At 58.7% G+C, this 13,060-nt stretch overlaps 1 protein-coding gene across 2 annotated transcripts in view; it reads right to left on the bottom strand.

Annotated features, from left to right (window-relative positions):
- FADS2 (fatty acid desaturase 2) overlaps positions 1-13,060 on the bottom strand; it is a 32,037-nt gene that overhangs the window by 2,632 nt on the left and 16,345 nt on the right. For both annotated transcript variants that reach the window (XM_045786831.2, XM_045786832.2), the window contains exons 6-10: positions 6,134-6,194; positions 5,712-5,788; positions 743-840; positions 444-540; positions 87-166 (exon numbers count right to left, since the gene is read on the bottom strand). In XM_045786831.2, the coding sequence (XP_045642787.1) occupies positions 87-166; positions 444-540; positions 743-840; positions 5,712-5,788; positions 6,134-6,194 (413 nt within the window). The remainder of the gene's footprint in view (positions 1-86; positions 167-443; positions 541-742; positions 841-5,711; positions 5,789-6,133; positions 6,195-13,060) is intronic.

Raw genomic sequence — 13,060 nt, 5'->3', positions numbered from 1 at the left:
CATGCCCAGATGGGGCTGGTGACCTCCTCCCTCCCCTGGTGCCACCCACCTTCCCAGCCGGCCCGCCCGCCCGCGCCCGCGCTCACTGGTGCTCGATCTGGAAGTTGAGGTGCCCACTGAACCAGTCGTTGAAGAAGGACTGCTCCACGTTGCAGGTGGCCGCCAGCTGCGAGGGGGCCGGGGGAGAGGCCAGGAAGAGAAGGCAGAATGAAGGGGTGGTTTGGTCTCCTTCCCGTGAGGCCCACCCCTCCCGATCATCCCGCCCCACCTAGAGACCTCGGCCCACCCAGACGCCCCGCCAGTCCCTCCCAGCGGAAGGCCACAGGCAGCCCCAGGGAAGCCCAGTACAGCCATGGGCCCACTAAGCAGCCAAGTGCTGGAGGCCGGGGAAATGGACCCGCGGGCTCCACGGGGCCCCAGTGACCAGCTCTGGCTGCCCTCACCTGGCTGCTGAACCAGTCGCGGAAGGGCTCGTGGTCTATCTCCATGACGATGTGGTTCATCTGTGTGACCCACACAAACCAGTGGCTTTCCAGGAACCTGGAGGAGAGAGAGCACAGCTCAGCTTGGGAGCTGTGGGAGTTGCCACGGGGCCCAGCCACGGTGGGAACAGACCCTCTCCCCCAGCCCCAGACCGCCTGGGCAGGCGTAGGGCGTGAGGCCCTGGGCAGGAAGTGGGGAGCTCGGAGCCCTTCTGCACGGGCCCTTGAGTCAAAGCCCTGTCAGGGCCAAGCTCGGGTACCTGATGAAGTTGAGGAAAATGACGGCCCCCAGGACGCCATAGAACGGGGCGTAGGTGACGAAGAACCGGGTATAGTAGCTCAGGGCCCAGGCCAAGTCCTGCAGAGAGAGCGAGCCTAGATACCGACAGCCGCCGCCCCGGCACCACGCCCTGACCACAGATACGCACGCAGCCCCCCGCGCCCCGCTAGGCAAAGGTGTCCAAGAACCCCCAACGGGCCTCGAGGAAGTTGGGCGCCAGGCCCACGGAGGACACGATGTTTGCCTGCACAGGGCTGGCCAGGTCTTTGTTTCCAGGCAAATGCTGAGTGAGCAGCAGGAGGGGGCTGGGTGCTTTACTTCGGAGAAACAGGGCAGGGACCAGCTGACAGCCAGGAGCAGCCTTCTCAGGGTCCCAGGGATTCTGAAGGTGCACAGACCCCCCGACAACTGCCCTTCTCTGGACATGTCCTTCTTACCCCTCAGTACCTGGGATCTCCTTCCTCGAAGGACAAAGGCCAGCGACCCCGTCCATCCTCTCCCTAGGGGCCCCCCAGCCCCCTCTGACATGCTGGCCCCCCTCCCGTCCCCTCTCCCTTCCTGGCCCTCACTGGGGTGGCCACGCGAGCCTGAGCTTGCGGATCTTCCCTCACCTGGACAAGGGCTCCCCTCGGCTGCCCCGGCTGCTCCACCCTCCACTGCAGCCCCGCAGGCCCACGCTCTGTGGAGGGGGTCCCTCTCTCCCCACCACCTCTCTGCGACCCGAGTCCGCGTGCCTCCACCGGGCCAGAGCAGGGGCCTCCCGTTGGTCTCCCACTCTCCCTCGGGTACCACGGCAGGCAGAGCCACCTGCTTACCCCACACAGAACCTGCCTTTCCCGCGGGGCGCGGGGGGCCAGGAACCACTCTCTATTTGGCCACCCTGTCCCAGCTGATTCCCGCCTCAGGGCCTTTGCACTGCTTCCTCTCCCCCCATCACTTTTCCTCCCCAGAGCCCCAGCAGGGTAGTGATCTGGGTCGGACTGCCCCTGTGAGTCCCAGCTCACCCGAGGGCTCTGGGTGGCTGTAGATGATGTACTCAGCCAGGCCTCCGTGCCCCCAGGTGCAGGATCGGGAGTGAGCCCCCCCCCCCCCGCCGAAGTTGTGCATGGGTTGACCACGCATTGCAACAGTGAGCGTAGCGTGCAAGGATAAGCTCCGAATGACTCTAATCCGGTCCCTTCGCACTTTTTCGCCATGGAGATCTTCCTAACATGGATCATGACACTGCCATCCTCAAAGCCCCCACTCGCCTCCTTCCCCACTAGGGGATACAGGATAAAATCCGGCCCCTGGGTAGGGCGCTTGGGCCCTCCGCATGCCTGTCCACTGACCTGGCCCCATGCAGCCAGTCACACCTGGGCCTCCTTTCCCCCTTGTCTGCTTGGCAAACTCATCCTCGAGTCTATTTGCAATTAAGCTCCAGAAACTCCGTGTATGCCTCCTCTCTGTCTGGAGGCTGAGCTGGGTGCTGGGAACCAAAGGAGATCCTTCAAGAGCCCTGCGTCTGGAAGGACAGACTGGACTGATAAAGAGATCCCTTCAGTCCGGTACGGAAGGTGACAGAAGCGAGGGGACCACAGGGGTGGCCCTGACACGACGGTCGGATTTAGGAAAGGCCTCCCTCGGGCGGTGCTGCCTGAGCTGGGCTGGGTGGGCTATGCCAGAGGTCAGCCGAGCCGAGAACTGTAGGAGACACGTGCAGGATGACGATACAGAAAAAAGCCCAGACAGGCAAGACAGCGGCGTGATGAGGGGAGGCGAGCAGGCAGGGGCTGGGTTCACGTGCAGATCCTGCGTCCCGTGGGCTCGCCAGGCGGTGGGAGATGGGGCCAGGCCCTGTCTGCCTCAGGACATTGACCTTTACTTCTCGGGCAGTGGAAGAAAACCACCAAGAGCTTTACACGTTGGAAGAACAGTCACATTCAAATCTTAAAATAGAGCCCTGGCAACTGGAGATGGAGGGATTAGGTGATTTCAGTCCCCCAGACATGAAATGATGGCGACCCAGAGCAGGGCCCGCAGCCCCAAGGAGGAGATACAGATTCCAGAAAGATCCAGGAGCCCAGGGCAGTTGCATCTGGGGATGGCTTAGTCGTGAGGAATCCAGGCTGGTCCCCGCACGGGTGCCATCAGCTGGGGGGGAGAGGCAGAGGGGAGCAGCTGGGAGGTCTGGGGGAAGGGAGAGTCTGGGGAGTGGGCAGTGGGCCCCAGGCATGACCTGGGACCCAACGAGGGATCTCCAAGGGGGTGGGAGAAGCAAGCATTCCAAGTTCCGCTCCTCCCTTCATCACGTTCGCCTTTGTTTCTTCTGCGTGTGTCCGTGGTACAGTAGGAAGTGCGTGTATATCCGTGGGGGGCGGTTGCTCGTTTCTCCTCGTGCAGAGCGACACACGACCACGGGACCACCAGTTTCAGGGGTAGGGTGTGAAGCAGGTGCGGGGGAGTAGAGAGGTGGAGGAGAACCAGCAGAGCTGGGACTGGGAAGCTGACAGGGAGAATTTCGGGAGAGAGTGGTTCGTGGTGTCGGACGCAGAGAACCTCCAGGGAGGGAGGCCGAGAGGCGTCTCCAGGGTAGGTCACCACCAGCACTGCCAGGGCTGTACAAACCCCCCTCCTTGAGGCTCTCAGAGTGGATCAACCCCTCTCCTCCTCATGACTGGCGTCTGGGCCTGGATAAGCCCTCACTGTGGGGGGCTGCGCCCTGCCTGACAGGGTTCCTGGCGGCATCCCCGGCTAGATGCCCACCAGATGCCTGCTGCCAGTAGTACGCGATCTCCCTGCGTTGTGACAATCAGAAATGTCTCCAGATAGTGCCAACTGGCCCAAGAGAATCACTTCTGCGGAAGGCCGCGGCCCCAAGCCAGGGCTGCACCTGGCACGTAAGCTCGTTCTTACCATAAACCAGAAAAGCACAGCGCGGGACCCACCGCTGCCCCGCGCAGTCATGGACCCCTGCGGGCGAGGGCACCGGATCCTATCTACACTTCATCCCCAGCACCGAGCACTGACTGCAGTCAGCTGTTCCGTAGAAGGAGCCCAAGGCTGGAGGCATGTCCCTCCCACCCAGCTGGAGCCCTACTCCCCAGCAAGGGCAAGGGCCCTGAAAGACCTGAGGGGCCCTATCAAATTTCCCTGGGTCTGCCCTCTGATCCCATTTGGATACACAGTCTTATTTCCTTTCCTGCTGTCTTTACTGAGTGCTTTGTCTCTTGGGGAACAAGCACAATAAAAAAAAAAAAAAAAAGTCTATATTCAGGCAGGAGTCATCTACCATAAAAGCTGATTAAAATACGCCCAGCAGCACCACGAAACCCCACGTGGCAGGGCTCAAGCTCCTTTTCAGCTGTGTGACTCCTTCCAGGGCCCAGGAAGCCCAGTGGAAACAGAGTTACCATAGGCGAGAGATCTGGGTTCAAATTCCCACCGCGCAACTGACCCAGAAACTCCATCCCTCCGCCCGTGTCACTTCACTCATAAGCCAGGGTAAAGGGACATAACGTAGGTGGCCGTGCTGGGACAAAGTACGGATGAAACGCTCACTTCTGGAAAAATATCGTGTCCTACAAGTGGGTGGCAAAGGTTCCACCACCACAGGACTGGCAGAGACTTCCGGAGTCCGGCTACCTCGCTAACCAACCCCCCGACCCCCTGGCGCCTGAGTCCCAGTCCTGGACATCAGCAGAATCAACAGGCGTGGCCTCTATGCCCACAGTTCCGATGAGAGAGGCCAGGCAAAGTACTCGGAAGCCTGCAAAGGCTATAGAAATATGACGGATTGTTACTGGAGAGATTGGTGGCCGCAGTGGGGGGGACAGCACAGGGCACGGCCTAGGCTCTAAGTGCCCAACCCACCCCTTGGTGTCACCCTGGGCAAGTCCCGAACTCTCAGAATCTCAATATTTTCATTTATGAAACTGGATTAAAAAAAAAAGAACCATGATACCTAAGTGACCCTCCCCTCGGTCTCCAGGGCAGGGGGCCCTGTCCCTGTCCCCGCGAACCCCGCTCTGCCACAAGCAGGCTCTGCCCTTTGGTGACTACCCCACCCAGGTCATTCTGTCAACGTTTTAGGCCGAATCCCACCTGCGCATCCCCATAAAGCCAAGGACGGGGGCGTGCGCCATGCGCGCACTCTCTCTGGACACGGAATTGGGAGAATCCACCGAGCCTGGTGTCACAGGCTGGACTGTGTCCCCTAGAGTGCACACGTTGAAGCCCTCATCCCAGGCCTCGAGTGACCTTATTTGGAAATAGGGTGGTGGCAGGTGTAATTCACTAAGCTGGGGTCAACAGGGTGGTCTCTAGCTCACTGTGACTGGCGTTCTTAGGAAAGGGGACTCCGGACAGAGATGATGATGCCGAGACATGGGCCGCCCAACAGCCAAGGACACCGGCCCTGACCAGGTCCTGCGAAACCGCCCTCACAAGGACCTACGCCGACAACACCTCGTCCCGGACTCCCAGCCCCCAGAACTGAGTGCCACGTCTCTGTCGTGGAACAGAGCGTCCTCGCTGTGCAGCCTGAACAAACACGTCCACCTATCATCTCAGCCGCTGCCCAGCTGCTCTCCCTTTCCCACGTGGAGCACGTGTGCCCCGGCCCCGGGGTCTCAGGGCTGCAGGGGGATGCGGACACACGGGAGGCAGCGGCCGGAGCGGCAGACAGGCGGGTCCAGTTTGGCTCTCATCACATCACCTCCAGGAGCTTTCTGAGGGAGCTCTGCAAAGGCCGTGGCCACCCCTCCCCCGACCCCACGGTGTGTGGGTAGTGGGGGAATGTGTAGGGCCGTGGCCTCCCCGGCTCCCGGCAGCCCCAGAGCAAGTCCCTTCCTAAGAGTGAAGAGGCCACCCTCCCACCCTGGGGGGCAGGGAGCGGGGGCACTGTGCCGACCCCCGGGCCCACCTGCCCCTGCGCCCCCACGCCCAGGCCAGCTATACGCTTGACTCACCACCCAGTCTCGGCGAACGATCATGGCCGTGATGATCTGGTACTGGAAGTACACAGGGATGAGCAGCGGTGGCCCGACTGTGGGGGGAGCAGAGGCGCTTAGAGGCATCCTGTCCCGGCGCTCCCGGCCGCTCGGTCGGGGGGAGCCCGGCGAGCACTGAACGGGGGGCCCAGGCAGAGGCAGCGACCTGCGCCTGAGGAGGGGCTGGGAGCACACGTCCCCGTCCCCCTGGACCCCCGAGTGCGGGAGCCTGGGCCTCTGGGTCCCGTTGGCACCGTATGCCAGGAGCAGTTTGCTCAGAATGGCCGGCCCCTCCTGCTCCAACAGGCTTAGGGGCGATTCCTGGGTCTGAAGGGGCAGCAGGTGGGGGGGGGCAGATGGCCGTTCTGGGGTGTGGTTGGAGGGCAGCCCCCAGCACTCACCCAGGAAGAAGTACTCGTGCTGGTGGTTGTAAGGCAGGTACTTGAGCTTCTTCTTGCCGTACTGAGGAGACAGAAGAGAGGGTGAGCGCCCGGGGACCCCCGCTCGCCCTGCAGTCACCATTCCTATCCTGTCAGTCTGCACCCTGGGCCCCCAAGGCTGGGCCCTTCCGGCCCTCTGGCTCCTAGCTGCCCCGGCCAACATTGGCCACCATTTCCTCGGCCCCAGCTGAGGGCACCAACCCCGAGCTTCGTCCCAGGCCTGCCTCCGCTCACGCCCTCCCCCCAAAGCCCACAAGGCTGGGGCTTCTATAGTGAAGCTCAGGGTCGAATCGCTGCTCAAGGCCACAGGAGAAATGGGCCCAGCTGGGATCAGAACCCAGGAAAGCTCACTCAGAGCCCACACAACAGGCACTAAATAAATGCTTGTGGAGTGAACGCTCAACTGAACGAGTCATACGGGGTCCCACCGAAGGAGCTCCTTGGCCAGTCTCTACTCCTTCGAGAGTGAGAAAATCTCCCAGGGCACCCTGGGGAGCTCCCCAGAGCCTGCAGCCGCCAGGAGAACCCAGCTAAGGGCCTGGGGAACTGCTAACAGTCACCGGGCTGGGAACAGCTACCTCCCCAGAGCCTCCTGCAATTTTCCAAAGCTAATCACTTCTCCCAGGCAGGTAACTTTCCGTGGAGGATGCCGGCAGGCCGGGGACACCCCCAGGGTACCCTGATGCCCAGACAGTCAGAGCGAGGAAGGCCGTGCCGGGGCCTGGGCACCCTCACTGCACAAAGCCGCTCAGGCCATGCCAAGCACAAGCCTGTAGGGAAGCCACTGCCCCACGGGGTCCCTGGAGCCCTTGCATGCTAGGGTCCAGCCCTCTGCAGACCAGCCCACTTGTTCCTTGGGGACTGAGACCATAAGATGTTGTTCAAAGAGCGGTCCCTGCTCTTGCTTTCGGTGCCAAGATCTGCCAAGATCCCCTGCACAGATCACTTAGCCCCCGCACCCCTACCCCATTTGGCACCCAAATCACTGGTTGTTAAGAGGAGCCGATGAGAACACAGGAATAAACGCGGGGGGCTGGCCGCTGGGACACTGCCCCTCACTCGCCCTTCCCCGGATCCAGCCCTTTGAAGGTGCTTATTCCTACTTATTGCACTCGGGAGATGGAGGCACGTTACGGATGGACAGACCCCAGATGTCGGCTAAACTCATGCCCCCATCTGCAGGTGGGAGCAGAGAGGGAAAGGACCATCAAAATGGTAGGAAGGGCACACGATACCTGAAAGGAGACGCCCCGGGTGGGAAGGAAGACCAGCCTGCTCCCAGGGCCGGCATCTTGGCACCAGGGCCCATGGTCACGGCCCATCTGGCTGAAGCACAACTCAAACCGACCCCTTTATCCCATGTGGCCTCCTTTGCCTTGGCAGGGGTCTCACTCATCCCCAGAAAGTGTGGCCATTGGCACAAGGACGGTCACTAAGGCCAGGGTTGAGGCTGGCCTTGGAGAGGTCCCAGCCAAGGAGGCTTCAGAGGCAGCCTTGGGAGAGTTCTCAGAGGAGGGAGTAGAGGTGCACCCACCCCCTCGGCGGCCTGTCGGATGGGGAATGCTGTGGTCCGGGTTCCAGGGAGCATGTGGCCTACAGAACAGGCCCCTGGATCCTGCTCTAACCTCCTCCCAGAAGCCGGGAAACAGACCCATGGGTCCAGCCTCTGTCTGCAGGCTTCTCGGCCCCGAACAGGAGCCCTCCCTGCCACAGCTCTGCCCACGGGTCATCCCAGGAGGTAGCCCCGGGCCCCAATGACCCTCTTGGGCTGGTTAGACTCTTGGGAACAGAACACTAAGGGCAGCCCAGGCAGGTGGGCAGACCAGAGAGTCCCCAGAGAAGGACTCAGGCGTGGCTAAGCTGTCGGGGCAGGGGTGGGGGGCACAAGGGAATTCATTGAAGTTGTGTTTCCATGGTAAGCACGCTGTTTCTATTGATTTATGGTGACCTCTGGGGAGCGACAGATCACATGTGCTGACGCTCCCCCAGTTGCCCCGGGCCCCTGGGCATTCCTGGCTCCCACGTGTGCCCCTTCAGTGCTGCAGACAGTCCTGCAGGAGCGGCCGGGTCCCCACCCTCTCTGTCAGACCCTGGGGGCTCCTGGGCTCAGGGAGGCAGGGCCTTGCGATTCAGACACAATTCAGTGTTCGAGCGAATTGCTTCACACGCACACCCTGCTCTGCCCCCACCATGAGCTGTGGGCTCCCGACTCATCCTCTGCAGGTCCGAGGGGCACTCCCCGGGGCTGCTGAGGGACCGGCAGATGAGGTGGCTGTCACGGTCCTTTAGGAACAGAATGGCGAGCTGTGTGTGGGGACACACTGAGCCACCACGGCACATCTGTTCCCATCTTGGTGACCTCAGGTGGGGCCACTAACTGCAAGGCCACTTGTCGGGGTATGGCTGGCCCTCAGCACCAGTTTTCCTCAGAAAACCAGAGAGCACCCACTCGGTGTGACGATGTGTGGCTAACTTGCTGGCTCAGCTCTCTGCCAACGTCTGGTCTCTTAAGTCATGGATGCGGGGAGGGGTGGAAGAGGGGTTTAGAACGTACGGAGCTGGGGGGGTTGCTCCTGGCATCTCAATTCATCAGAAAGCTGGAATGACCCAACAAGCCAGTTCCCTAGGGTCCAGCAGGTGGTGGCCCCAGGCAGGTTCCGGCGGGACCTAGAGGCCCCGGCTTGGAGCAAGACAGCCTGGGTTTGGGCGGTGGCGCTGCCTTTTCCTGCTAGGACCTCAAGCAAGTTAGTTCATGTCTCTCGGCCTTAGCCCTTCCACCTCTGAAATGGGCGTGATGACAGCTCCCGCCTCATGGTTAAGCAAAGGTTGAGTGACGTCCTGCATGCCAGGGCCTGGCACCGTGCTGGGTATGCAGACTCTGGCAGAGTCTGCCCTCCTCCCCGCACCTCCTCTCCTATAGGACAGTCCTCATCACACAGGGAGAAAGCTTGGCTGGCAGGGCACCTCCTCTCCTATAGGACAGTCCTCATCACACAGGGAGAAAGCTTGGCTGGCAGGGCTGTCATAGGTGAGGCTCAGGGAAGACAGAGAGGGCTTTCACTCAGGTAAGGTGGCTTGTTGTGGTTGAGAGATGAAAATGGTAGCAGGCCGAGGGCTCCCCTTGATGCGTTCCCAAGCGGAGGCTCACAGGGATGCAAACCGGGGTGGAGGGAGGGGGAGCCCTGGCAGCCCTGGTGGCCTGGTTTCCCAGAGGTCTCTACCCCTCTGCCCAGGCGGGGCTGACCGTCCTGTGCTCAGTCTCTCCACAGACCCCGGGCCGGGTGTGGATTGCAGGCTGGGTGCACGCCAGGGGCGTGTGCAGGGGACATTTCAGCTTTGGAACAAAATGTCTGGGGGATGACAAGGGCCTTCCTTGTCCAGTCAGGGTTGGGGGAGGGGAGCTGTCGCAAAGCCCAGTCCCCGCCTCTGGGAGCCTGCAAAGTCACAGAGAGCAATGAGCTCCCTGGCCAGGCCGGGCATGCACAGAATGACAAGGCCCCGGGCCATGGGCCCTGAGAGGAGGTTGTTCCCAGGGAGGCCTGGTCCCTTGGCCTGTTCACAAAGGTCTGCCTGAAGCAGGAAGCCTGGAGGGGTGGCTACAGACAGGCGGTGGGGCAGGGAGGGCGTCCCAAATGGGTGGAAAGGCAGGCTCTCCGGTGGGGAGGCGCAAACACTCACCGCTTCCGAAAGCCCACCTCCAGTGCCATGGCGATAACGGCCTCCCGGTTCCCCTCTGGGATGTGGCAGATAGATAAAGGGAGGGGCGAAGCCTGCCGCTGACTTCACCTCTCCTTAATTCTGTTCTGGAAGCTCCAGAAGTAAGAGGGTGGAGCTATGAGAAAAAGCACCTTTTCATTATTTTCAAGGATGTAATTGTCTACCAAGGAAACTCGAAAGAACCAACTGAAAGACAGCTAGAATCACAGAGAGGCCTGAGTCGACACCGGCTGGACGTAAGCTTAACCATCAAGTATCAACAGCTTCCCGGAACCTTGGAGAAACATCGATCCCAATAACAGAAGTAGGAAAGATCCAGGATTGAACCGGAAAAGAAACACCCACGAGACATATAAAGTATAAAACTTTTCTAAGAGAAAGAAAAAGAGGCTTGAGGAACTGGAGAAAGGGGCCTTCCTGCGGGATGGAAAGACAGAGTGTGAAGACGGCGACTTGCTGGGAGGGCTGCGGCCAGTAATGAAAGGCCAGGGGTGGATGGAGGGCCGCCCGAGTCTCGCGGACGGTGCCCCGCGTGAGGCTGACCGCCCAGCCCAGGCGCGGGGCTCAGGGGGGGCACACTTCCCCGCATGGATGGGGCCATGAGCCCCAGTGGGGGTCCTGGGGAATCTGGCTGACTCCAGAGACGTGAAGGGTGGACACCAGCCTACCCACAGCCTGTTTGGCCAAAGTTAATTCAAAAGCGAAGCCACAAAGCACTGAAAATAATATGTAAGAAGAGCTTTCTTGGCGCGCCTGACTGGTTCAGTCAGTAGAACATGTGACTCTTGATCTCGAGGTTATCAGTTCAAGCCCCGTATTGGGTGTAGAGACTACTTAAAAATAAAATCTTAAAAAAAAAAAACCAAACAACTTTCTAAGCATGAAAGAAATTAAAGAAATCTGCAGGAGGGAAAAAAACAGTGAATACCTCTTGCTACATAAAACAAATAAAATCCTCCCAGAAGTCATAAATAAGACCAAAAGGCAGAGAACTCATGAGGAAAGGGGCTTCACTGTTGAGATCCCTCTATTTAATTTTTGCCTAGCCCTTTGGAGCAGTTTGTTTACCGGGGCCTGGAGATAAGAGGCCTGGTCTCCTTGCTCTGGAGGTCAGAAGCTGGCTCAACACCCCAAGGCCTGGCCACATGGGGCCAGGTGGGTGGCCCTGGTGTGATATGTGGTATGTGGGCCTGGCAGGAGACAAGGCCATCGGACCCGCTGTTGCCGGGGTCCCTCTGAGGGCAGCAGCATGGTCCTGTGGACGCCGGGGCACAGCTCTACCAGGAACCCGGCAAATATCTGGCCTTTTTCCCCCACACATGTGTAAGAGGAGAGGATTTCCGCAGGGCACTGTGGCCCCGGCCACGGTTTTTCAGATGCTACTAGCAACAGGGTAACCGGATTTCCAAAAACTGCCATTCCACCACCGGCCCAAAGCTGGCACCGAAGAGGTGTCTAGGGGGAGGAGGTGTTGGGAGAGGCTTCGCTGGCCACGGCACAGAGCGGAAAGGAAGCCTTCCTGCCAGCAGAGCTGGTGAGACTAGATTTCTGGTGTTAGGAACGCAGAGAACATCTGGCAGGAGAGCCAACAGCTCTCCAACATGAAGCCTCATGCAGAAAGGGAAGCCTTTGTCTTCACTCATCAGAAAGCCCCAAGTTAATCAGCTGTGATAACTGGACATCTTTAATCAAAGCTAGCAAACAGCTTCCTAGAAAAAAGAGGCAAGCAGCAGGTACTTTGGAAGAGAATATAATCCCTGCCTGGTCAGAGAGGCTGCTGGCTTCCCAAGTACTGAATGTTGGCCAATTTCCCCTGCAACGGACAGCGTCGCAGAAAACCCGTGTTTCTGCTCCGATATTCTCTTGGGTGGCACCGAGATGGAAGAGACAGGGTACAAACTAGAACTGGAGGAATAGGCTCTCTCCTCTCCTTGTTCCAAGCCTCGGATGCCAACATTGCCAGGAATACACCCCTGGTGGGACTCCAAGACCCTGTTCCTTCCTCAATGGTGCTCGCTCGACAGATGCTTACTGAGCGCCTCCTCTGTGCCCGGCACTGCGATGCTTACAAGCTGTACTAAAACCAACAGGATCCTCTAAACTTGGGCTAACCTCATCACCGTACGTCCCAAAGGCAAAGCATAGGTAGATTTTTTGGTAAATTAAGCCCTAACGTAGAGGCTGTCCCATAGGGGCTCTACTTTCTAAAAAAAATGTGTTAGAGGAGGGCATTCTTTAAAGGCATTGGGGTGCTTTTATTAAAAAGAAATTGAGAATTAGCAACAAGTTTCCTATCTTACAAAATAGCATGGGTTACATGATGGTATAGAAATACAACGGAGCACCGGACGGACCCAGGCAAAGGCCAGTGCACTTGGACTTCCAGAAAGAGGCCCGTGTTTGGTAAGGTGGCAAGTCGAAGAATAGGATGTCTAACTTTTAATTTTGGTTTTTATTTTTATTTATTTTTTTTTAAAGATTTTATTTATTTATTTGACAGAGAGAGCAAGAGAGCACAAGCAGGGGGAACAGCAGAGGGAGAGGGAGAAGCAGGCCAGGGAGCCCGATGCGGGGCTCGATCCCAGGACCCTGGGATCATGACCTGAGCCAAAGGCAGATGCTTAACCATCTGAGCCACCCAGGTGCCCCTAGTTCTGGTTTTTAAAATGAATACACGCTGGGGCACCTGGGTGGCTCAGTCAGTTAATCGTCTGCCTTTGGCTCAGGTCATGATCTCTAGGTCTTGGGATCAAGGCCCCCCCACCCTGCCCCAGTCGGGCTCCCTGATCAGCAGGGAGTCTGCTTCTCCCTCTCCCTCTGCCCCTCTCCCCTGCTCATTCTCTCTCTCTCTCTCAAATAAATAAGTAAAATCCTTAAAAACATATAAATAGTTCATAGCAGAAATCTCCACAATAGCTAAACTGCAGAAGGAGATGAGATGCCCTCAACAGACGAATGGATAAAGAGGATGTGGTCCATATATACAATGGAATATCACTCAGCCATCAGAAAGGATGAATACCCACCATTTGCATTGACATGGATGGGACTGGGGGGGATTACGCTAAGTGAAATAAGTCAAGCAGAGAAAGACAATTATCATATGGTTTCACTCATATGTGGAACATAAGGAATAGCATGGAGGACCAGAGGGGAAGGGAGGGAAAACTG

The sequence above is a fragment of the Ursus americanus genome, chromosome 24 (assembly GCF_024610735.1).
Source record: "Ursus americanus isolate L20-20 chromosome 24, mUrsAme1.1.p, whole genome shotgun sequence".
NCBI lineage: Eukaryota > Metazoa > Chordata > Mammalia > Carnivora > Ursidae > Ursus > Ursus americanus.
This window is presented reverse-complemented; position numbering and strand designations above follow the sequence as displayed.